At 35.6% G+C, this 27,932-nt stretch overlaps 1 protein-coding gene across 1 annotated transcript in view; it reads right to left on the bottom strand.

Annotated features, from left to right (window-relative positions):
• Positions 1-27,932, bottom strand: part of ghrhrb (growth hormone releasing hormone receptor b) — a 71,985-nt gene that overhangs the window by 13,139 nt on the left and 30,914 nt on the right. The window contains exons 3-4 of the mRNA XM_056459077.1: positions 18,626-18,730; positions 6,468-6,568 (exon numbers count right to left, since the gene is read on the bottom strand). Of these exons, the coding sequence (XP_056315052.1) occupies positions 6,468-6,568; positions 18,626-18,730 (206 nt within the window). The remainder of the gene's footprint in view (positions 1-6,467; positions 6,569-18,625; positions 18,731-27,932) is intronic.

The raw sequence follows: 27,932 nt of genomic DNA, 5'->3' as shown, positions 1-27,932 counted from the left end.
TTTTATAAAGACGTGTTTGGACATTAACGTCTGAATGCAGAATTATCCAAACACCTGAGGAGATTTCTCTGCATGAAAGACTCGTGAATGGGAGATTAACCTGCTGCTGCTTCTCCAATAAGGTAGGAAATTAAATATGAAAGAAAGACATTTGGGATGACTAGATCCCTTCCTAGAGCTGGCCATTCGGCCAAATGGCTGAGCTAGTGGGGTAGAAGAGCCTTGGTGAGAGGTAAAGAAGAACTCAAAGATCACTGTGACTGAGCTCCAGAGATGCAGTCGGGAGAAGGGAGAAAGTTGTAGAAAGTCAACCATCACTGCAGCCCTCCACCAGTTGGGGATTTATGGCAGAATGGCCCGACACATGAAAGCACGCATGGATTATGCTAAAAAACACCTGAAGAACTTAAGATTTGCACAATGTGCTATCTTGGTCTCACCAGACCAGAAAATAAGGTTTTCTGGTCTGGTGAGACCAAGATAGCACATTGTGGCCTTAATTCTAAGCAGTATGCATGGAGAAAACCAGGCACTGCTCATCGCATGTCCAATACAGTCACAACATCTTGCTGTGGAGTGTTTTTCAGCTGCAGGGACAGGACGACTGGTTACAATTGAGGGAAAGATGAATGCGGCCAAGTACAGGGATATCCTGAACAAAAACGTCTCCAGATTGCTCAGGACCTCAGACTGGGCTGAAGGTTTACTTTCCAACAAGACAATGAACCTAAGCACGCAGCTAAAATACCGAAGGAGTGGCTTCACAACAACTCCGTGACTGTTCTTGACTGACCCAGCCAGAGCACTGATTTAAACTCAATTGAGCATCCTTTAGAGACCCAAAAACGGCTGTCCACCAATGTTTATCATCCAACCTGACAGAACTGGAGAGGATCTGCAAGGAGGAATGGCAGAGGATCCCCAAATCCAGGTATGAAAAACTTGTTGCATCTTTCCCAAAAAGACTCATGGCTGTATTAGTTTAAAAGGGTGCTTCAACTAAATACTGAGCAAAGGGTCTGAATACTAAGTATTTTAAGGAAAATACTTATGTGATATTTCATTTTTTCTTTTTGAATAAATCTACAAAAATGTCAACAATTCTGTCAATATGGGGTGCTGTGTGTACATTAATGAGGAAAAAATGAAATTAAATGTTTTTAGCAAACTGCAGTAAAACAAAGAGTGAAAAATTTAAGGGGGTCTGAATATTTTCTGTACCCACTATATGAATAAATGTAATGCTCCATTAAATGCCTTGTTTTTACTTTTCCTCGCCACCAACTAGTAAACCGCACATATAGAAGACTGTGGCATACTAAAATGAAAACATCATTGAAACATCTCTTGATGCGTTTCTCTGCATGCTGTATTTTCCAGTCCTTAGCCAATATAAAAGCAGGTCATCGTATTCTAGCACTACAGCATATGCAGCTAATTAGACTTCAGGTGGACTTATAACCCCATGCAAGCACAAGTGAAACCCATTATAAAAAATAGAGTTCAAGTAGATATTAATTGCATCACTCTGGAGGGAGTATTATGTTCTTGTCTTCAGCTACAGTTAATTGGTTTGTTAACATTAAGAACACTCTCATCTATTCACCTTGAACTGCTTGCTTTGTTTTGTATTGTGGTTTGTTTATACCTTGTACTTTTTACATTATGGGGACCAAATAAAGTTTTTGGTCCCCATGAGGAAAACATCTCATAAAATACACAGAATGAAGTATTTTGAAAATGTAAAAAAGCAGATTGCTTACTGTGAGGGTTGGGTTTAGGGGAGAGTTTGGGGCAGGGGAAAAGATTATACAGTCTGTACAGTATAAAAATCATCAACTCCGAGCAAAGTCCCTGTAAAGATACCAGGTAGCAAAGAATTCTGGCCAAGATTTGGCATAAATCTGGCACAGCAGATGGTCATCTGGCACTGGCATACAGCATGTGGGCCAAACATGGACCTGGTTTGACAGAGGTGGTGCCGTCTTTAAGGCGGCACACAATACTTGGGCCAGATGAAAAATTTAGTATTTGGCCCAGATAATAATTTGTATGTGGGCCATGTACAGTATGTTTGGCCTATCTTGACCCACATTTAAAATACATTTTTATTATTTTCAAGTAAAGCAAAAAAATTCTACCAATCAGGTCGCTTTGAGAAAAAGCACGCCCATAGCACGCCTAAAGTGCAATGATTCATGGGTTTATCAATTTCATTGCAGTGACACACCAACATATCTGGCCCAGTTCAGGTTCAGTTATAGGTTATTAACTTGGCTGAGACTTGGCCCAGATTTGGTCCATGTTATTTGGCCATTGTCTGCAAGCCAGACTTGGTACAGTCATGTATCGTAATTCACTGTGGCATGTGGGCCAAGCAAAAGCTGATTGTGTGGGCCAGAGCTGGGCCAGAGATATTTTGCTATGTGAGTAGCTGTACAAGTGCGTGTTAAACAGAATTATATCATCTGTCAATCGTTATTCAGAGTACTGTCTCTATTCCATTTAACATTTACCCATAGACCTCTGTCACAAAAAAAGAAAGAGATAATATAAGAAAATGGCCAGACAGATAATAGAATGTTTACACTTTAAGCAGTTTTTGTTGGTAAAATGTTTACACTTTACACTCACATCAACATGACAAAAGCAAAATGGCCTTTCAAGTTTGTAATCCTTTAAAAAGGCAAGAGACATTTTCAGAGAAAGAGCAAGCTCTGAAGTGCTGAAGAGATCAACAAATGGGCAGACAATACAAATGTATGTGTGCCGCAAAGTGAGCAGTGATTTCAATCCATTTTTTATAGGAACTGTGAAAAGGATTGCACTGCAGAACTTGGGCCTGACAGCAGAGTAAACGAAACTGTGACAGTGCAAAGTCCCTTGGGGCAGCGTTTAAATAGATGAGTAATGCTCAGCTTTTTATGCAAATAGAGTGAAAAGCTCAGGGTGGCAGTATTAAGGAGAAGGGTGTCTTTCAGTATGCATTCATGAAAATATGTCTACAGTATGCATTTATTTTAGACGATTTTTTTTTTACTTTTGCATAAGACCCAAGACCTATTGCTGGCGCGTTGCTATTTTGAGAAACTTTCATAGACTGTTCTATAGACCAGAACAAAGCCGGTCTATTGTCCAGCGCAGACCACGTTAGTTATGCGCCTCGCTTACACATTGCTTAAAACAAACAGGATGTACAGCAATACGCAAATATCTTTACTTATGAAAAAGAATTAAAATATTAAGGATATATATATATAGGATATAAATATAAAGGATTAAAATATTACAAAACATATTATTTTCTAGCCTACATAAATATAAAAACCCTACTTTCATGCCTTCTTCATCTCGGGGGGCTTTCTCAGTTATTCATGACAATTTGCTTTTGTATAATGTTATCATTATTAGCAGTATTATTTATTATATGCATATTTACATTTGTTTTTTTAAAAACAAGCCTAGATTTGCCTACCCGTCAGGTTTTAGACCATATGGGGCATAGCATGTGTATTAGGATATAACTCAGTTTTTTGAACACACTTCGTTATTATTGTTCATTTATTTATTTGCTGGAAATTAGAACTGAATTTAGAAATAATTTTGAAACAAATCTTTGCGCTTAACAAACTAAATTATTATTTATAGGCTAATGGATGTCTGTGCGTACAAAAAGTTTCCCTATCCACGAGAGTGAAAGCGAAAGTAAATAATGAGGAGGCTCATCTCTCATTCTCACGCTGTAGATGCTCTATTTAACTGTTCTCTCTAGTGATAGGTTCAGTTTTTACACTTACAAAGTTCGTCATGTAAATAGCAGATGTGCAATGGCGCGACACAACTGACTCTTAAAGGGAATGGGAGATGATACTCTGATTGGTTTATTCTCAAAACACATGTATAACTCATAAAGAAAATAAGCTCAACCCTTTTAGACCATGCTATTTAGACCAGGATTTTTCTGTCCTTATATTAGCAAAAGTGGATTCTGACACGCCCCCTTAATGCGTTTGCGCCCTACGCTTTGCACATGGATCGTCAAAATAGAGCCCCTTGTCTTAACTCTGTTAAGCTTGTGCAAATTGAAGTCTCAATTTGCTGTTAAGCTGATAGATGTGGCATGGGTGGGATTTTCTGTTGCTGTTGTTCATCTGCTTCAGGGTACAGCATTCAGAGAAGCTCTTTTTTAGACCGCAGTTATAAAGCCTGGGACACATCAAGCTAACGAATAACTAGTGGCAACAAATCCAACTGTGTTGTCGTCCAAAAGCAGTCTACTGACATCCAAAAGAAGTCCACTGACATTCAATAAAAGTCTACTGACATTCAAAAGACTTCCACTGATGTCCAATAGCTATCTGTAAGTGATCCACTAATGTCCAAAAGACATCCAAAAAACATCCAAAAGCAGACCACTGACATCTGAAAGACACCCAAAAGTGGTCCACTAATATTTAAAAGATGTCCATTGATGTACGTAGGATGTGAGAAAGATGTCTAAAAGTATCTCAGAATGTGGTCTACTGACATTTGTAAGACATCCGAAAGATGTCCAACTGATGTCTGTAAGACATCTACTAAAGGCAGTCCATTGATGTCCGGAATACTTCCGAAATATGTCTAAAAGTGGTCTAGTGACATCCGAAATGCATACAAAATATGTCCAAAATGGTGCACTGACATCCAAGAGATGTGCACAGATGTTAAAAAAGCAGTCAACTGAAACACATCTGAAAGCAGTTCACTGACATCCAAAATATGTAAAATTTTCCAAAAAAGATTGATCCACTGACATCAGAAATATGTCCAAAAGTGGTACACTGATGGCTGAAAGCAGACTGAAATCTGATCAAATGTGGTCCACTGACATCCAAAAGACATCCATAGTTGTCAAAAAGCAGACCACTGAGGTCCAAAAGATGTCCACTGATGTCCGAAAGACGTCTGAAAGTGGTCCCTACTTATAAAATATTGAGACAACAAACCTGTTTTCCACTGACGACAGAAAAGGGGTTCACTGGCATCCAAATGACATCTTAAGGTCTCAATACATCCTGACCTGATATTTAGTGCATGAGAGGATGTATCTTTCCTTACCTATAGGAGGTAGTATCTGTATTGTCATTTCACAAAGGGAAACCAGAACTAGTTACATACAAGCCATTAAACAGAGCAGCATTTATTTTCATACTTCGTAATTCCTAGTCACAGCATTCAAATGTCAGCATTCAAAGGACAAAAAGAAAAATAGAATAAATATTTATAATTTTCTATTAGACACACATCTGATGCTTGTATTTGCACCAGCTCCACATCCACAACTTCACGCATTGGGTTAAATTAGGCTTTACAGTCTTCGTGTTCAGTCCATGACTTCCACTGTATCTGTTCAGCTGAGGAAACGAAACCAAACCCGTGATGTCAGACACAGCAACATTCCAAGACGGTGGCGCCCTAGATCTAAAATCTATAGTAAAACATGCTGTTTTCCGCTAAATGGTTACATTAATCGAGTATGTTATATATATATTTCTATTAAAGTGGTAATTTATTTACAAAATAATGTAAACTATGTACATGTAAAGTGCTTCTTTTCCACTTTAACAAATGTTTAATTGAGTTAATGCCTTTCTACCAGCTCAAATCACTCTAGCCATTCTCTGTAACCTCTGGCATCACCATGACGTTTTCACCCATTGAACTGCCACACACTGTACAACTCTTTTGCAAACCAATCTCTGTAAATATTTGATATGGTTGTTTGCCAAAATCCCAGTACATCAAGAGTTTCTGAAACACTTGGCAGCTGTGCCACTTTTAATGTCTCCCAAATCACCTTTGTTTTCTTTCTGATGCTCAATCTAAACTTCAGCAGATCATTTTGGTCAGTAAGTTGACACTGTGTGACATTTTGGCATGTAGCCTCACAAACATTAATAAATCATTGTAGATAACACAGTAACACTTTAATATGGTAACCTATTCTAACCAGTAAATAGTTACTTATTAGCTTATATATTGGCTTCTTATTACTTGGAAAGCATGTATTAATGCCTCATTCTGCAAGACTATATTCTATGCTAAAACCCACATCAGGAAATTCAATCAATAGACTCTGACACTAGATCTCAGTTCATGTGGAAATGGCTTGACCACTCAGACTGACAATTCATAAATTGACTATTTGCCAAAGAAAGTGCAAAACATACACTCCATACTCCATACTTGTTCTTTACATATTAACTATGAATAACTTGTGAAGAATACTGCATTCTTTCCTACCACAAAAATGTATTCTTATGTATTACCACCCTCAAAAAAAAAAAAAAAAAATTACCAAAGTACAGACTGAATGGGTAGGCAAGGTCCTCTACACTGGGAAATAAAACTGTGAAAAACAATTTTCACTCAAAAATTGCTAGTAAATTTCACTATTACATGGAGAATGGCAAATAACAGTGTTATACCTCAGTTTCCGATTCCACGTCCTCTACAATCTCGCAAGCATTCACATATGATGGGTAGACTTCTGTCCAACCATCCTTGGTGCAGTTCCTAAATATGAAACCTGTTTAAAAAAAAAAAAACATTGTACAATGATCAACTCACAACATTGTATAGGCCAGTGTTTCTCAACCACGTTCCTGGAGTACCACCAACATGGCATGTTTTGGCATACCTGTCAACCCTGCCGTTTTTCTCCCGTACCTTACAGTTCTATCCCACTATCATCCCGTAAAGGTATTTTCCCATATTTTCAATCTTTCTATGAAAGAAATTTGAGTGCGTGTGTGAACAGACATATATACATATTAAATAATAATACTTAATTAATAATAATAACTAATAATGTTACGGTGGGCATATCCCTTATTTTCACATCAAAATGTTGACAGGTATGAACAGTTTTGGATGTCTCAATTGCCTGTCACACCCATTACAGTTCTTTCAGTCTAATGAGCTCTTTCAGTTCTTTCAGTCTAATGCTAATGAGCTGCTGCCCTAAATCAGCTCAATGTTTGGTTAAGGTGACATGGAAAACATGCAGAGTTGGCTCCAGAAACATGGTTGAGAAACACTGCTATAGGCCACATTTTAGTGCATCATTTAACAAAAAGAGAACTATTAAACATCACACACCAACATTTGCTTATTACAGTGCCCGACACAGCGAGCACATCTCTGTGGAATTAGTCACAAAACAAAACAGATGTTACATTTGTCCTAGATTTAATGCACATTGCGAACAGTACTAGGAAGTTACTGTACAATAACACAAAACCCTGGAATCTCATAAACTTAAAATACAGTAATTCAAAGTACATTCCTCTCAATAGCATGTGACGGGAAAAGGGTTATGTTTTTATTTGTGTTTATACCTTTTGTTAGATTTCATGTTAGATATGTGGCTAGAGAGCTCCGATGGAGCTATCAAAGCCATCGTGTTTATATGGAATGTTTTTATCAGCATGGCATGGGCTTAATGTACTGCATGTCACACAGCATAATGGTAAAATTGCCTCACAGTCTATAGAGACAGAGACAAATAATAGAGAGCTACTGAAGGAGTCTGGGAAATTGCAATACAAACCAGCCATATAGCTGTGATATGTTCAAAGCTCTGTGGCTGAAATTAAATGAAATGGGTTTTTTTTAATGAAACACAATAAGCTTACAAAGAAAAACAAGTGACACGATAAGACAAAATGAGAAAGCGGTGATTCAGACAGACTGTAAAGTTGATGCATTTAGTGGTGGGTATTTTTGTTGCAGGTTGGATTGACAAGTCTTTATGAGTAATTATTGATAATTCACTGAACTCATTTGTTCGAAACAATGATTCATCAGCAACTTTTTATTTTTTCCAAAAAGCATTCACTTAACCATTTCATTAATTTATTTATTCTATTTATAGAGAACATAAACATTATCTAATATAAGGATGGCTAAGGCTCAATCCCAATTCTACCCCTCAGCCCTTCCCCTTCCCCTTAATTCTCTTTAGCTTGAAGGCGTAGGGCTAAGGGAAAGGGCTAGATACCCTTCGAAACAGTGATTTTTCAGGACCGCACTCGAAATCAAGGGGTAAGAACACTGACAAGAATACACCATCTACAACGGCAGCATGACTGCACACGGAAGTAAGGGGTATAAATATGAGTATTTTTTGTCATTATTATGAAGTTTTACAACAAACAAGCATATGTTTTACATTCATACATTTATAACAGCGTTCGTGTTTTACTGTCATGCTTAAAAACAAAAAAAAAAAACGCTAAAATAAAAACCACAAAATTTCGGTATCTATAATCCCTAATAATAACTCCTGTATAGTAGCCCCACAACATTCTGACACTTCAATACCCTGTCAGAAAAGTCTAGTGGCTGGGAATGAGCTTTTTTGCAGCGTCTTGTATAATGTCATTGTTATTTTCGTGTGTTTACATAGATGAATATGGAAAGGGTGTAAATGCACAGTACAGTTACGATCTTATTGCCACATTATATCATTATGATAACATGATATTGTTGCCTTCAAAGATTTCCTGAAGATAGATACCATAAAGTAATGCAATTGGAATAACTGCAGCAGTCACCATCGTCTGATCTGATGTAGTAAGCGATCGCGATGACATATGATGATGTGTGCAGGTGCTGTAGTGGTGTCCCATTTCTTAAGCCTGATTTATACTTTCGCCTGGCGTCACGTTGCAGACCTCCGCTGACAGCGCACGCACCTCACGAAATGGACAAGGCTTTCATACTTGACGCATTCACCCTTGTGATATTTTTTAAAACAACAGGGGGCAGGAATATTGTCAAATTTTGTCAAAATTTTGACCGTAAAATCGGACGGATAAACAGAGAGGTAGGGAGTTTCTTCAACTACATCATATCATTACTATCGTTCAAGATTTTTAAACTAATTATTTTTATAAATTATTTTAATGATTATAAAGATTTTTTAAAACCATTCAAGATTTTTTCAATTCAAACTTTGATGCATCACTTGCTTTTGTTCATTTCTACCTATAAATGTTTATTAAAATATTAATGACAACAGAACATGGGTTGTTTTACAAATATATATTTTTTATTATGGCAGGAAATAAAAGCAAAAAAAAAAAAAAAAACACATTTACTAAAAATGTAAAAGCTAAAGATTTTTTTATTTATTTAACCCACTAAGTTTGTGCTCTACTGATATGCTAAAAAGGCAATAATGGCCTGACATTCCTGACCATTATCACCAATAAAGCCTAGAAAAACCTCTGCAAACACAGCGATGACAACACATTCGTAGCATGCACTCAAGCAAACTAACGGATGCGTTGAGCATAAACCAGACTTTAGAGGTAAATTTGAAGCCCTCAAATTTACCTTTAGAGGTAAATTTCTTTATGTATGAGCAAGCATTGGGCGGCCTAGCATTACTTAAAGGAAATTAGTTTACAGTTGTATCCTCTATCTAAGAACCAGAACTGGCGAGGCTCTGAGCGTGAGCTTATGTAACTGGCCAGCATACGGACTCTAAGAGACTTAAACCCTAAGAGGGTAAACGATGAACTATTTACTGAAAATAATCTGATAATAATATAAGGTTAATCGATCTAAATTAGACCAAATCACAACCTATAAGGTGATCAGCTTGAATTAGATGAATCTAAATTTAAATTATGTTAAATCAAAGTCAGGGTCAAAATTGGATTTATGAAACGAAAGTTCAAGAATTTTTAGAAATCTGTTAACAGCTTATACATGCATTTAACTTTCACACAATCTGCTTGTTCCCCTGCTCCCATCATTTGGAAATTTGTAAATTGTAAATTTGCATTCACTACTTACTTGTATTTTTAAAAATATATATATTTATTATCTGTGTTTTGTCCTGTCTCTGTAATTCTGTTGCACTGTAGAAGCTCTGTCACGAAAACAAATTCCTCATATGTGTGAACATACCTGGCAATAAAGCTCTTTCTGATTCTGATTCTTTCTGATTGTTCAGTGATGGACCCTTACACTAATATACAGTATCAATAAAATCTAATAAGTATAAAATAACTACAGTAGCTTGTGGTAGTCAGTTCACTGGCATCTGATCCATTATTTAACATCCCTTTGGTTTAAACTGGGAGCCACTGACTTCCATAGTAGAAAAAATAATTTTAAAAAATCTGGCATTTCTGTGTGGAGTTTGCATGTTCTCCCCATTGCATGTTTGCATGGGTTTTCATCTAGTGCTCCAGTTTCCCCCACAGTCCAAAGACATGCGGTACACTGTAGGTGAATTGAATAAGCTAAATCGGTCGTAGTGTATGAGTGTGTGAATGCAAGTGTGTAAATTAAGATACAGCGAACTATGCCTTTAAGACCATCGTGATTACTCATAACAACCTCTGTGCTCAAAAGCCCACTCAAACTGTAAAACATCGCCAGTATAAGAAGTAGATCATGTGCACCAAATACAAATACTTTCTTCTTTTATTATTCTCCATAGGAGATGGTTCATTTAAGGATTGAGTATCACTGTGAATGAATCGCTTTCTCTTTGACTACAACTTAGAAATTTTAGACTTATATTATTCCTCAGCATTGTTCACAGTATTAAAACATGATTTGAAGTAATGAGGCCACTTGCCACTAAAAGACACACAGTTAAAACTTGTTGAACCAGATAAATCTTATTTCAGTAGGTCTGTATGAACAAATAGGTTTTGTCATTGTTTCATTTGTCAAAATGTCCATTCATCCATGACTCATTATGTGAGCACAGAGTACAATTACAGAGGGGTTAGTGAATGAGATTAAGTGATATTGGGCTGGTCACATGATCACAACATCAGCACCTATGAACTGATTACTGATACATGTACAGTTAAAAAATATATTCATTGATTAACACTTCTACATGACAAAAACAAGTATGGATTGCACTTTTTTTAACCAACAACAACAACAACAACAATAAAAAACATCCTGTTGTCATTCATTCATCATTTATGTGTTAATTTCACTAGGATAAGATGGAGAAATGGCCAAATAAATTCATTGCATGTAATATTGATTTTCTGTTGCCTACTAGGCTAAACCAAACAGCGCTGATCACATTTGGACTCAGGGCACATTCGTAAAAAAGATTTTAAAAAATTTACACAGAAGAAGAGAACAAACATAATTGAAATGAAACTTCAGGTTTTTTTTGCTCCTTAATTGTGAAACTGTTTGTCTAAAAATTGTTACATTCACTGAAAATGCTGGTAGGTATTTTAATTTATATTTGGTGAAAGCTTGACAAATACATTGTTTATTAAGGCCCAGATATACTCGCAACAAAGAAATAATTTGTACAGATGAACCTATAGTTTAAATACAAAATGCTGTTAGAAATTCTCTTTTCCCTATATTTTTTTTTCTCAAGCATTGCTAAGAAATGTTTGTTAAAGCATTATGAGCAATAAACCAAATCAAATCAATCAGTCACAAGTTCTTACTGTAGTAAGGGAGTTCTGCTTCATTCTTGTCTGTCACTGTGCTGTTTATCTACGTGAAGGCTACAGCTCTGACATGCACGTGGGAATGGAGGGTGAGGAGAACCAGCTCATTTGCATTAAAGGCAAAAAACAGCTACAATGTCATAACAGCTCAAATTTCCCAGATTTAAAAAGGTATAATATTAATCTGATGGGTGTTTTGAGCTGAAACTTTACAGACACATTCTGTAGACACAAAGGATTTATATTAAATCTTGAAAAAGAGGTAAAATAGGTGCCCTTTGAATTCAGAGAAACCTAGAATTTACAAATACTGGCTTTTCGGGAGTATAAGGATCATCTTTTGTTTTAAAAGTTAATTGGATGAACATGAACAGTATGAAACAGTGATAAAATCTGGTTCGTATAAATGGCCAGTCAATTGATGCATCTCTACAGTTCTTCTTCCAAAGCATTACTGCGTTGTCGGAAATGAGAGATACACACACCATTACACGGATTGGCACTGAAAAAACATTTTTAAAAATCATGGACCCCGCAGAGAAGCTCTGGGGCTGTTGAGAAATCAATGGAAAGGTTGTGGAGGCTACGAAAAAGAAAAACACTTCTGACACAATCGCTATCTGCATCATGATGTTCCTGCAAACCCCCACACACCTCTGTGAATACTTAAGTACACACAATAGACCTGCAGATATCTACATAGCTGTGTTCCAAGTCTTGCTGAAAATGTGCCAAGGAAATAATACAAATATTAAAAATCAAAGAGGGTTAAAGGAGGCATTATAGCACTGGCTGATAGCACTGGTTGTTCCATCTCTTCAATCCCCCTAGGCCAACGCTTGACATCTGTAGCAGAGAAAGCAGCAGCGGTCAAGTCCTCACTGCTCCGTCTTCCCCCACTGTGGCTTCAGGGAGAGAAAGAGACTTACAGCGTATGATGAACTCTGCGTTATGATAATGCTAGAAACAGCGAGTGAAAAGAACTCCCATTGGCAAACTATAGCACTGAACCACCCACTTAGCAGGCCTTCAGAATGGCCGAGATAAGTGTAGGTGAGGAGACAGAAGGTTATAGGTTAGCTGTAATGTCAAGTTTTACACAGTTAACTATAAGGCTAAATGAAGTACGCCATGAAAATGAACAAGAGTGTATTTTTAGGTATTTCTATCATTTCTTAGGAAACGCTGAAGAACTTTCTTGCAAACTTAATGATTTAATAAAAAAATTACAATATTAAGCAATCATATTTGAACAAGACATCTGATAAAAGTGTTTTATCAAACATTTTATTGATTAATTTATGGTTTGTTACTTTGTTTAAAACATTTTTGGGGGCACTGAAATGGTGATGTTGTTACCATGTTACCAGTTTACCATGTACATTGGTAAACTGGTAGTCATTGGCATTCATGGTGGGGAAAAAATATTTGCAAGTCCATGAATAATCTTTTACAATCAGTGGAGGCAGAATATATGATGATGGAATTGGACTATTTGAGAGAACTATTTTGATGTCTTTCAGGTTTACATTTTTTTGTCACATCAATGATTTACTACTACTAGCTAAACAAAGCATCAGAGACATATACAGTAGACTAGCTTTTATACAAAAGTAATTACAACATTATTTGTGCGCTTATTGTATAATGCCGTGGGTATGACATAATACTCTATTATAGTGGTTTATGAGGACATGTCTGATGTCAAATTCTTTTGACATTCAAAGAGATAGAGTTAGGGCCTTATAATAAGCCGTTTATACTGCTACTGTATAGAATATGTTACGTCTATGGATAACTTACACCCTTGTAAACCACCAATACCAACGTGTGTGTGTGCATGTGTGTGTGCATGTGTGTGTTTGTGTGTGCGCGTGTGTGTGTGCACATTTTAATGTCCATTGATCTAATAAAACCATGTAAAAATACAATAGTTTTGTTGCTTGTAATAGTGAATTAATACATATAATCAATATGAACAAAATAAAACTGGCTTAATTTGAAGACATGAGAATAAACGCGAAAAAACAAACATACAAAAAACTCTAAATAAACTTGGTTGAATTCAAAATGGTGTTACACCAGTTTGTTCCTCAATTTCACTTTAAGTACTTTGAAAGAATGAAAAAGCACAAAAAAGTACAGTGGTATTCCTTGGATACTGGAATTTCCTCGTATACTGGAATGGATAATTCATCCCAAAATTTGTATTTACTCACACTCAAGTGGCTTACTTTTTTTTTTTTTTTTTCCTTTTGCATTGAAAAAAAAAGATATTTTAAAAATTGTTAGAAACCCACTGACAAACAAATATTATACAATGAAAGTCAATGGTTACAGATTTCCAACATTTATTTCAAAATAACTTTTATGTTCAACAGGAAAAAAAAACAAAAAAAACTTAGGTTTGTAACAAGTGAAGGGTTAGTAAATGTTGAGAGTTTAGGATGCACTATCCCTTTAATCAGCCTATTTCCTTTTTTCATCATAACTTACAAGGGATAAGACCAGTGCTTAATTTCAGCCAGCTCTTGCCGTATCCTGTTCCAGAAAATGTCAGATATTCGTGTTTTGTGTTCCGGCATTAACTTGTGGGCAGTAAATACCTGCATTTGTGTGTGTGTGTGTGTGTGTGTGAGAGAGAGAGAGAATGTGCAAGTGAATGTTGCGTGGATTGTGCACCATGCGCTAGTTAAAGCAAAAGTCATGTTTTAACTATTTTCCCTCAACAAATTTTCAATCAATCATCTTTCATACGCTTACAATCACTCTCATTATTGTTATAAATAAATAATGGCATAGTAGCCTACCTAAATAATATTTGTATTTTCAAAATGGCAAAGGGACAGTCAAGCATATTTGAATTTTTTTAAACCACGAGTAAATCTGATAATGAGCCTGATCATTATTGTCCCTGGATCAGAGTAACAGGAGTCAAGTCAAGCAGAAAACATGACATAAGAACTGTGGGCTCTTCTTGAAAATTACACAGAGTGAGTCATTTAATTATCTTTTTTTTTCACTTGGAAGTGAACTGAATATTGATGTTTCATAAGATTTATATTTGTAGCTGTTTGTTTGTTACATGGCACAAAATAATAAAAGACCCTTCAGAAATTTGATGACGTCATGTTCCAGGAAAATTGAAATTGTGTGGTGAACGTCAATCACGGTAGCTTTTATTTCCTGGTTTTATTCTGGAAATTATTCATTTACAAATTAAGAACGGCATAATACTGCAAAAAATGAAAAGGTGATGTTAAACAAAATGCATGTGTGAACTGAAGGCTTGAATGAAGGGATGAAATTAAAATCTTAATTTGATGTAAAAGGGTGAGTTGATGAAGACTTATTTATTAACCTTACATTCCTTTTGGGTGCTTTACTAATACAGTTGTGTATGTGTGACAATGTATTGTAAAAAAGGTATATCAGTTCTTTGAATAACAAATAGCTAGCTCTTACATAAAGATTCAGATTTCCACATTTGCCCCAGGATGTGCTTTAAAGTAATATTTTTAATATCGCTGAGTTTCTTTGCACAGACCAATCTTTTGCTTCATAAGACCTCAGTATATCATCGAGAGCCATGGGCATTAATTTGGCGTTCCCTCATATGCTGCTTTTTTCACTCATAGTGACGAGATGGGAAAATTCTCTCACAAAACTCTAGGAACTGTACAGTATAAATATACTGTTACCAATTTCCTGAAGACAACACTTAAAGTCCATCATGAGTCCAATATGCTTGCTCATGTTGCACAAATAACTTTAACAGCTACTCGACCTGTGAAAACAAATACACTCACTGGTCCCGTGGCAACTATCAACAGAATTTATGATATCTGGGTATTTAAAGCTGTAGCTATGAATTTACAGAGCACTCATGATGTTTCTGTGTGTGTGTGTTTGCCTTGTCACATTATTGCTTTTGGTTGGAATGTCAAGAAAGTCTGTTTGCTGGGCTTGAGTGCACACAAGAGATCAACCAAAGAATATTGTCTGGCAATGAAATGTGCCGTAGAAGATGAATGGGAAACACCGTACAATAACAGAACATAAGGAATGATGTACTAATATGTACAGTAAACTAAATGTTACTTTATAACTAATGATGAGTTAAGGCATGCACTAATCATGAACTAACTATAACATGATTCAAATGAGTTCATGTGTAAATGATGGTTTAATTACTTGTATACATGTTTATTAATTAATGTATTAAGTAACACTTTACATTTCAAGCTAAATGTAACCAACATGAGCTCATGACCTGTTTCTTTATGTCATCACTTTACTTGGAGGGGCACATTATCATGGACTCATTCTACTCATGATGTCTGTGTTTAAACTGTCAATTTTGATATAGACAGAACACTTTTCTGTAGCTTTCAATGTAAACACACACTAGACATACATGCATAACTGTCACATTTAAACGGGTTCATGAGTAGCTAAGAATGAGTTAATGATAGTGTGCCCTTCCAAGTAAAGAGATGACATAAAGATTAATAGGTGATGAGCTTATGCTGGTTACATTAAGCAGAAACCAAAGTGTCAATTAATACATTAATTAACACACGTGTACTAACAAGTAACAAAGGTAGCCATTATTCACACATGAACTCACGTGACTCATGCTGTTTAAACTTAATTCATGATTAGAGCATGCCTTAACTCATCATTAGTTTATTAGGTAATAATGTTTAATTTACATATTAGTACATCATTAAATCAATTTAATCTGTTATTGTAACATTTAATATTAAAGATGCATTTATAGGTCAAAGGTCATTGTTTTTTTCTTTCCTACTTTGTAAACGTTTCTTTGTGGCATGAATTCTTTTGTGTATTCCTCAAGTTCTCAACACAAAAGTAATCCATTCACTTGCTAGGAGTTCAGTCTTTACAGCTCCCTGATATCTTCAATCATACCTAATCTGCAAATGTTATTAAAGACGCAGTGGTGCGTCTTTAAATTGTCAACGCAGAGTGCAAAAGCAAATGGCTGTGCATTTATTTGTGCAATAAATTACAGCAGTCACTGTCTATAGCGTGTGTGTCTTTACACCTTGTAATCCTCATGCTTGTGAGTCCCCACAAGTAAAGCAATACCAGTCATTTTTGACAGTGTCTTGTATGATGACATGGGTATGACATAGTTATACTCTATTATGGTGGTTTACAAGAAAATGCCTGATGTCCTAATGCAGTGGTTCAAAAAGAGGGGGTCGCAAGACACTCACGGGGAGTCGCTTGGTGATTTCCAAATATTAAATTCATTTTATTAAACTAATACAATTACCATATTTTATACATAACCTACAGACAAAAATAAATAAATTTGCGACCTCTGGGATAATTATGTTATATTAAAGACACAGCACATTGATTTTATGGTACCAGGTTAAACCTTCTGACACCTTTACGGCCCTCACATGCATCAAAAATAGATACAGGCCACAACTGAACATAGAGGATGGTCTCTGAGTGGCGTTCTTCAAAATTAAATAATGAATAAACTTGGGCCTATTGGTATGTGCGCCATTGTGTGCAAGATTTATATATTTATATCCACCTCAGAGGATATTGGGGGTCACAAGTCACTGGTATTGTTATTTTTAAGGTCGCGGGCTAAAAAGTTTGGGAACCCCTGTCTTAATGTGGGTTTTGTGACATTGAAAATTTGCCACAGGTTTTCTGTGAGAGTTGGGATTAGGGGTAGGTGTGGGGTAAGGCCATATAATAAGCAGATTGTACTGTATAAAACACATTACAATTATGACTCCCTGTAAACCACCAATACCAACATGTGTGTGTGGGAATTCAAAATAATGTACACTAGTTTATTTTTCAATCCCGATTTAAAGTAGCTTAAGAGGATCCATCAACACATTCAATCAACATCTTAAAGATATGCTTCTGTTAAAATAAGAAAACAGCCAGACTATTAGTGATGAACAGTGGTGTAAAGTAACTAATTACAAATACTTAAATTACTGTAATTGAGTAGTTTTTCCTAAATTGTAATTTACTGAGTAGTTTTTAAAAATGCTTACTTTTACTTTCCCTTGAGTAATTTTTTTGTGCTGTATTTGTACTTTTACTCCACTGCTGTCCTTCAACCTGCAGTCACTACTTTATTTTTTTCTAGTCTATGGTGATTAGAAAAATCCTGTGATTCCTGTCCAATCAAATCGCACATAGAAAGTAAATCGCATCATAATGAACTACCTCAAGACATGGCGATTTATAATTGCAAACAGTTTGGAAGCATTAAAAGTGGATGTCCAAAGTTTTTACATGCATTGACCCAGAGACTGTTTAGACTGCATGTAACTGATGAGAAGATGACAGATGAATGATGACCGAAATGGCCTTAGGCACAAGAAGTCAACATGACATCACCCAACACCTAACGTTGTGGGGATGTTACATTTTGTTTGGAAATGAAAATCGGGCTGACGTCAAAACTCATTGTCAGGCCAACGTCAATGTCCAACGTCCAACCTAAAACCAAGCAAATATCAATGTTTAATGATGTTACAGCTTGACCTTGTGTTGATGTTACCACTATGACGTCTATCAGACGTTGGATTTTGGTTGCCATACCTGATCAATAAATGTCATATTTGACGTCAATATGATGTTGGTTTAAGATGTTGGCTCGACGTTGGGTTTTGGTCACTTTCTAACAACCTAAAATCAACCAAATATCAACGTCATTTGACCTCATTAATGGACATCAATATAACGTTGTCCTTAGACATTGGCTAGACCTTGAATTTTGGTCACCTGACATCACAACCTTAATCCAACCTTATAACGTCTTTTGACGTTGTGTGCCTGCTGGGCAATAACTAAATGCACTACAGAATGTTACGTTTACACACATATGCACAAATTACATGTAAATGCATCAGCTTTTTACAGCGTAATCCTCACTACTCTTGAGTATTTTTGAAAGGGCTACTATTTACTCCTACTTTTAGTAATATATACAACAGATACTTTTACTCTACTAGCACAACATTTTTAGACAAGTAATGGTACTTTTACTCAAGTATGAATTTTCAGTACTCTTTCCACCACTGGTGATGAAAAATCTAAATATGATCGCAGTATCTTACCATGATTCACAAATAGCTGAGATACTTCAGAACAGGAGATGTTGACCACCTGTCCAACTTCTGCCCCAGACCAGCACCAAAATTCATCCCACTCAGTGGGACACCCTGAGACACAAAAATACATAAAGAACTCATAAACATGTTGCATTTTTGTAAACAAAAAATCTATCTATCTATCTATCTATCTATCTATCTATCTATCTATCTATCTATCTATCTATCTATCTATCTATCTATCTATCTATCTATCTATCTATCTATCTATCTATCTATCTATCTATCTATCTATCTATCTATCTATCTATCTATCGGTGCTTCCCAAATCGCACACTTATGCACTATTCTACTACATTTTGTAGTATAGTGTAAGTAGTGTGTTCACACTGAAAACTATTTAAGAATAATAAGTGCACTTCAAATACCCAGATGATGCACTTTTTCAACCAGTAAAATGAAGTGTGGAATGTTGGACACTTCACACACTTAATAGCCGCTGCTTTGCTCACAAAGCAGAAGAGGCGGAGCTTTTTGGGCGCTAATGTTGGATTACTTTATTTATTATGTATTGTGAAAGCAAAATTCTCCTACTAGAGTAAGTATGCTGCCTTCCAGTGGTGGATGCGGTTATACTCATGGCAGGTATTATTTGGTAGTTTGGTCATTTATTTCACTACTTTGGCAACCGTCAAACGTCATCTGGGAAACGATTTGAATTTCCGCTCAGTAAAAAACCTTTAGTGTTCTATTTGGGAAGACACTACATACATATACTGTGCTGTTAAGTGTGTAAGTGCATACGTATAGTGCATAAGTGCATAGAGTATCTGTTTATCTATCTATCTATCTATCTATCTATCTATCTATCTATCTATCTATCTATCTATATATATATATATATATATATATATATATATATATATATATATATATATATATATATATATATATATATCTATCTATCTATCTATCTATCTATCTATCTATCTATCTATCTATCTATATATATATATATATATATATATATATATATATATATATATATATATATATATATATATATATATATATATATATATATATATATATATATATATATATATATATTTATCTATCGATCTATCTAGATGAAAGGACTGACGGACAGAAACAAAAGATAGATAAATCTAAAAAAGGAGACGATGGACATTAGGATGGAAAGAGAGATTGAGGAAAGGCACAGACATAGGGCAAAGGGCATAGATGCTCAGAGAATTGATAAAAAGTTTTAGATAAGCTAGGCATCTCCACTGTTCACAACTGAGCATCTGCCTGAGGAATATAACAGAACTGTGAAAACCGAAGCTGAATGAATGAGGAAGGCTTTGAGCATAATGAGAGCCACAGGGATCATATTTGGTCATGACTACAAAAATACGACTGCCATGACTATGCCAAGGATTTCATTTCCACTGCTTGCAGGTCTATATCCTCAGACGTTTTGATATTAATGTTTTATTATATATTGTTATTTCTATTACCTCTTAGTGCTTTGCAATGACGCTATATAGAAGGAGAATTTTTAGACATCCATTTCAACAAAAGGATATTTTTTCTTAGAACTGCATAATTTCTTTTTTTACTACCAAGACACATCTGTGGTTTGTCTTAAAGGGAAAACTAAAACATGTACAGGACATTACAAAACTGCTTTGCAAATTAGCATTAGGATGATGACATTTAATTGTCATTGCTAATTTTATCAGTAAAAAATATCAGTGGTCATTAAAGACAAATCATCATTAGACTGCAAAGTATTGAGGTGTGAAAAATCAAGATAAATTTAAATTAAGTTTACATAAAATTAAACTAAATTAAGCTGTAACTTCATGGTACACCAATCAGAAAATGTAGTTTCATTTGAAAATGAATGAACATGTTACAAGGCAAAATGAAAAAGTGTCATAAGTGACCATATACAGTACAAAGCACCGTATTTTCACATGCTACTTTATAGGCAGTGCAAATGAAGAATAATATTGAGCAGATGGCCAGCAGATTATGAGTTATTAAAAGTTTCCTTCTGCATAGTCTCCAAGTTTGTCATTGTGTGGACAATATCCTATGCACATTTGAGAAGAAAATAACACTCATTATGATCATTTTATCAAATTATAATAAATCACATCTATCATTTAACAATATGGCAATCATTTTAAGTAAAAAAAAACATTTTCTTTTGAGTAAGTTGGTAATTTGAAAAGCATATTCACTTTATATCAAGTCAGTGGGTTTTATGCCACTGTTAGTTAAGTCCCCATGTGTCTTATTAAGGTTAACAGTTAACTGCATATTTTTTTATTAACCATTTTTATTGATTTAAATTACGAAAAAAAAATCATAACTTAAAATGGCATCTCTTGTACACATGCACATTGAAAGATTAGAGAGTCATTTAACTAGCAGACTCAAGTTTTCACTTCCTGCAGTTCCATAAAGACGCACATAGAAACGATGGCCTTGTTAATGAATCTAAAAGAGCGCAATCTACAGTAACCTAGAAACCTGTTAACCTACAGAGTGAGAATCCTGATAGAACTAAAAGCATCTTCAGCTTAAAGGACTGCTTTATACAGCACATCCATTAGTTCATATTCTCTATAAGCTCATTTGTCTCTTACAATGACTTACCTGTTTACCACATTCACACTTTATGCACATCACCCATTGATTATACCAAATATATCAGATTAAAGAAAAGCATTAGGTCTAGAGAAGCAGGGAGAGTAAAGGATAGTAGAATTTCTATTTATGGGTAAACTATCATACTAAAAGGAAGATTTTAAAGGGAACATATATGCATATGATATAATATGCTTCTAATGATAATTATATTATGCTTATTTTCAAGGGGATAGATTCGAGAAGAAACTCGTGTCTCTCCAGAATGTGTTCCTCAGAATGTTTCAGCTCAAAATACCCTACAGGTTATTTATTATATCCTGTAAATACCTATTTTTGAGTGGAAGCAAAAAAACATGTTTTGTTCATGTGTCTCTTTAAGATGCAAATAAGCTGCTAGTCTTCACCCCCTTTCCAGAGATACTCTCGTAACAAAATGTCTTCTGGGTTTTATTATGTCTATCATACTCACTAGGTGTATTATCCGCATTCATTTAAACACTTGTCAGTTTAAACTCCAGATATACACTCACCGGCCACTTTATTAGGTACACCTGCTCATTAACGCAAATTTCTAATCAGCCGAACACATGGCAGCAACTCAATGTATTTAGGCATGTAGACATGGTCAAGACAATCTGAAAATATCCAGTGAGTGGCAGTTCTGTGGGCGCAAATGCCTTGTTGTTGCCAGAGGTCATGGCTAGACTGTTTTGAGCTGATAGAAAGACAACAGTAACTCAAATAACCACTTGTTACAACCGAGGTATGCAGAAGAGCATCTCTGAATGCTGAACATGCTGAACCGTGAGGCGGATGGGTTACAGCAGCAGAAGACCACACCAGGTACCACTCCTGTCAGCTAAGAATAGGAAGCTGAGGCTACAATTCGAACAGGCTCACCAAAATTGGACAATAGAAGATTGGACAAACCTTGCCTGGTCTGATGAGTCTCAATTTCTACTGTAAAAATTCAGATGCTAGGGTCACAAGTTGGTGTCAACAACATGAAAGCATGGATCCATCCCGATTTGTATAACGGTTCAGGCTGCTGCTGGTGGTGTAATGGTGTAGTGGGGTATTTTCTTGGCACACTTTGGGCCTATTAGTACCAATTGAGTATCGTGTCAACACCACAGCCTACTTGAGTATTGTTGACTGCTGACTATGTCCATCCCTTTATGACCACAGTGTACCCATCTTCTGATGGCTACTTTTAACAGGATAATGCGCCATGTCATAAAGCGCAAATCATCTCAGACTGGTATCTTGAACATGACAATGAGTTCACTGTACTCAAATGGCCTTCACAGTCACCAGAACTCAATCGAATAGAGCACCTTTGGGATGTGGTGGAATGGAAAATTCGCATCATGAAATGCTATCATGTCAGTATAGACCAAAATCTCTGGGGAATATTTCCAGTACCTTGCTTAATCTATGCCACGAAGTATTAAGGCATTTCTGAAGGCAAAAGGGGTTCCAACCTGGTACTAGTAAGGTGTACCTAATAAAGTAGCTGGTGAGTGTACTGTGTATACTGTGTAACATGCAGAAAAAAAGAAACTTATTTTTAGTAATTTTACAGTTCACTTTCTTGTCTTATAGAGCTTAAAATGTCCAAAACGGTTATATCAAAAACACACAAATGATCATATAAACACAGTCGATAATGTCTGTGAGCATAAACTCCCGGGAAAGAAACCACATGTTCATTTTAGATCTGTGTATTAAAATGACAGCAGTCTAATATACAGTACACACTGCTGTCTGCTGTCTGGTGTTAACCCTCTGAGGATCCTAGGATGTTTGAGCGCCTTGGAGAAGTTTTGACATGCTTGCCATGTTCACACTAATATGTTTTCATGTTGCAGTGTGGACTGTGAAAACAGAAGGTGCGTTCGACTGTTAAGCCAACAGTTTGAGGATCTTGATGGTTTATTGCAGGTATGTTGCTTACATGAAGAAATCTGTGTTACAAGTTTCTGGCTTTTAAATAAATCACGATTAATCACAATTAATTGCAAAAAAAAGTCTGCTTAATCAACCCCATATATATATATATATATATATATATATATATATATATATATATATATATATATATATATATATATATATATATATATATACAGTTGAAGTCAGAATTATTAGCCCCCCTGAATTATTAGCCCCCTGTTTATTTTTTTCTCCAATTTCTGCTTAACGGAAAGATGTTTTTTTCAACACATTTCTAAACATAATAGTTTTAATAACTCATTTCTAATAACGAATTTATTTTATCTTTGCCATGATGACAGTAAATAATATTTTATTAGATATTTTTCAAGACACTTTAATACAACTTAAAGTGACATTTAAAGGCTTAAGCAGGTTAATCAGGTCAACTAGACAGGTAGGGTAATTAGGCAAGATATTGTATAACGATGGTTTGTTCTGTAGACTATCGAAAAAATATATAGCTTAAAGGGGCTAATAATTTTGTCCTTAATATGGTTTTTAAATATATATATATATACCTACTTTTAAACAGGTTCCAGATTTTTACATTAAAATTTTTACTGCGTTTTTGCACTGAACACATGTCAGAAGAGGATAAGTAATGGGGAAGAAAATGCACAGGGCTGAAACAATACTGTATTTGTTTGCAATTCTAAATATTGTAATGACATGTTAAGTTTCTCAATTACTGATCCCATACAAAAAGATTCGCAACAACACCTGACAATCTAAGTTTCTGAGAGAGAGGGATAAGACAGACCCTGACAGGGAAAAGCTGGAAATGTATAGGAAAAAAAAAAGTAAGAAACTCTCTGCCTAACACAGATATTTATGGAAGCTCAGTCTGATCCCCCCAGGAATAACACTTAGGAATAAGACTTTGAACGGTTGATACCATCTCGTTAATTAAAGTACTATCAAAGCACCACTGGAATTTATTTTTTATGGACAGGCCATCTGACTGCCTGTTTGTGTTTGACATGACAAGCAGAGATTTATCAATTATGCCTGCGAAATATGAAGTTGTTTAGATTACACTGATGTTGCGGATGATAATAGGTGCCTGTACTGTATATTTGAAGCTCAAACGGATATGAATGCATATGCTCAATGTAATTAATGCCAACTGTCTTTATTGGAACTGAATCAAACTTGCAGACGTGTAGCAGAACTGCAAATTAGCATAATATCAAAGATAGTCCAACTTAACATAATGAAACTGCTTTAGGCTCAGAACTCAGTGACTGATAATGGCATTGCGTTATAAGTAGTTCTGAAATACAGTGACTGTGACTACTTTGTGAAACATGCTGGAGGCTCTGATGACGGACAGCAGGATCTTATTACAAATAGTGGTTTAACCTATAAAGCAGCGTCTAAATGATCTTGAATCAGCTTATATACGTGTTGACATTTTAAGGACACGTTTGTATAATAAAAAATAATGATTTTGCTGCTAATAGCCTCATATTAATCTGATTAACAGACTCGTCATAAAACAAATGAAAACCATAGGTGAAAACAATGCAACACAATAAATGTAACAAAACATTTGCAATTGGTTTCAAAACAGTTTATGGATATTGTGTTGTGTTTATACCATTCTGACCAGCTCAGGTTATTATGAAGAAATTGTGACTTTTTTTTACAAGATTTACTAGAATGTACTTCTCAAAATAATAATACTACTAACAATAGTAATAATCTAAATAATTTAAGGCAAGGCAAGTTTATTATATAGCACATTTCATACACAACAATTCAAAGTTCATTCATTCATTCATTTTTTTTTTCGGCTTATTCCCTTTATTAATCCGGGGTCGCCACAGCGGAATGAACCACCACAATTCAAAGTGCTTTATATAAACTAGAATAAAAGAAACAAGAAAATAAAAAATGATTAAAAGCATTTAAAATTATTATAACAGATTAAAATGTGTTAAACAGGTTATAAAAGAATGAAAGAAAAGAAAGACCTAATAGTGCGATCTGTTGGACGTAGCACGGTGCTCATTCAGTAAAGACACAGCTAAACGTGTTTTCAGATGTGTTTTAAGATGTGCTTTCAGTCTTGATTTGAATGTGCCTAACGTAGGAGCACATCTGATCATTTCTGGAAGCTTATTCCAGCAGCGGGGGGTGTAGTAACTGAAGGCGGATTCGCCCTGCTTTGACTGAATTCTTGGAATTGCTAATTTACGTGATCTGTTAGGTTTGTATTCAGTCAGCATATCTGTAATGTATTGAGGTCCTAGCCCATTTAGTGAATTATAGACAAGTAATAATACTTTACAAACTATTCTAAATGTAACTGGGAGGCAGTGTAAAGACCTGAGGACAGGTGTGACGAGCTCAGATTTTTTGGTTCTGGTCAGAATCTTGGCAGCAGCGCTCTGGATGAGCTGCAGGCCAATGAGGCCAATGAGGAGGCCATTACAGTAACCCACCCTGCCGGTGCTAAAAGAATGAACAAGTTTCTCTAAATCTTCACTGGAAACAAAGCATCTAATTCTTGCAATGTTTTTGACATGATAGTATGCTGATTTATTTATTGTTTTGACATGACTATTAAAATTCGGATCTGACTCCAGAATTCCGCCAAGATTATTGACCTTATTTTTGTTGTTTGACCCTTAGAGCATTGATGTGGTTTCTGGCTTTTCTCTTACTAAATCAAGCTCAAACTAGGGTTATGAATATCAGAAGAATATACTTTATTGGAATATTTCCCAAAAAAGCAGAGACCTCCATAAGCAGACCCATCTCTAGTCTCACTCCAGGACAATCCAGTGTCCCTCAAATTTGCTATCCCCTTTATCCTTGCTTCCTCCCACCTTTGTGTTTTCACAGCTGTTTACTGGTTCAACAGCCCTCTCCCAGCTCCTACTCCTTTACGACCCCTATTTAAAGACCCCTCTTCTTGTTGGCCCTCATAATGTACAGATCTAATATAATCGTCACTGTTTTTCCACATACAGTTCACATTTGGTAATCATGACTAGTATCTATGTTTCAAACATCTAAACTGGACTCCTCTCTCCCATACAGTGTGTGTCTTTTCAAATATACATGACAGTTTCAACATGTGTTGTATACATTTCATGCCTTTCTGACACAGATGGTTCTCAATGCATCCCCAAGTCCTCTCTCATGCTCTTTAATGACCCCTTTGCCTTAACCGATCACCTGTTTTCAAAGATGGCAGATACGTAGGGCCCTCCACTCACCCAATTAAATGTTTCTTCATATAGGTTTAGTAAATAAAAATCTTCTTAACCATTTGCAGTGACCATGCTCACAAATGCAATGATGTTTAACTGAAGAAAGTTTTGGCACACAACCAACTGTTAATTTCATCAATGCATTTTAGGGAATAATTAAACAGACGGTCTTCAAGGTTTCGATGCTTATTAGAGATTAGAAAATGCTTGTGTTTTAAATGTAATGTAATTTAATATTTGTTTTAAGCATTTTTAATTTATGATTTATTTTCATAAATGAATTCCAAAAAAGAACAAAACAACAAACAAACAAACAAACAAAAATGATAAAAAAGGGACTATAACTTTTTTTTTTCTAAAAATTCTAAAATAAACTGAGAAGCATGATATTTATTTAAAAAATAATATTCCCATCACTGACACAAAAACAAAACAGAGAAAAAACAGAAGTATATCCAAAACCAGCAGAGACGCAAAGAATCAATAGGAAAAAACAGGGTCAACATATAGATCCTACCAAACAAAACAAAAAAAAAAAACTGTCAGAAGAAACTAAGAATGTATAAACTCACAATCCAAGCATAACACCTAGCAAATTGCACTGGATTGACAAACTATAAAGTAACCGTCACTAAGCCATCATGCTTATCTTTTTTTTTTTTTCCAGGATTTACCACAAAAAGATCTTTTAAATCTATTCCTCCGCCTACCTTTAACAGAGTCAAACCATGTTTTTCATGTTGTTGTTGTTGTTGTTTTCGGAAATCTCTGTCATTATAAATTACTATGAATATATAAATAAGCAGGTTACTAGTGAGCTATTGTAAATGAGAGGTTATCAGCGTGCTATAATCTTACACAAAGGGCCCTATTACACAATTGGCACATTGAGGTGTGGTGTAAGTGGGGTTTTGCTATTCTCCGCCAGATACACTTACAATCCAGCACCACATTATTTAAATAGCAAATGCACTTACACCCATTTGTGTGCCCACGGGCATGCTGGTCTGAGGTGTGTTCAGGCACATTGCTGGCATGCTGCTGTTTTGAGGAAACTGAAAATGACTGTGGCAGTGACCAACAAAAACCTGGACTAATGTAAATTGCACATTATTTAAAAAAAAAACTAATAATAAAATGGTGCATTAGTAATATGTGCTTATAGGTGGGTAGACAATATTCAACACAGGCTCATTGTGAAAACGTACCTCCATATGCATTTCTGGAGAGCGCAATTATGTAGCCAGAACTATGTATGGCTGCCTTTTGTCTTTAAAACGATCGCTAAGGGGCGATATAAGGCTGCTGACAGCTTCTTTTTCTTTTCGTGCTTACCAACTGACCGCTTACCCCTGTGTGGACGGCTTTTCTGCTGTTGCTCTTTGCCCAGCGGCTCACCGGGTATGTAGGCGGACTTGAGAAGCACA

The sequence above is a fragment of the Danio aesculapii genome, chromosome 6 (assembly GCF_903798145.1).
Source record: "Danio aesculapii chromosome 6, fDanAes4.1, whole genome shotgun sequence".
Lineage (NCBI taxonomy): Eukaryota > Metazoa > Chordata > Actinopteri > Cypriniformes > Danionidae > Danio > Danio aesculapii.
The sequence above is the reverse complement of the archived record's forward strand: the minus strand, read 5'-3'. Positions and strand labels throughout refer to the sequence as shown.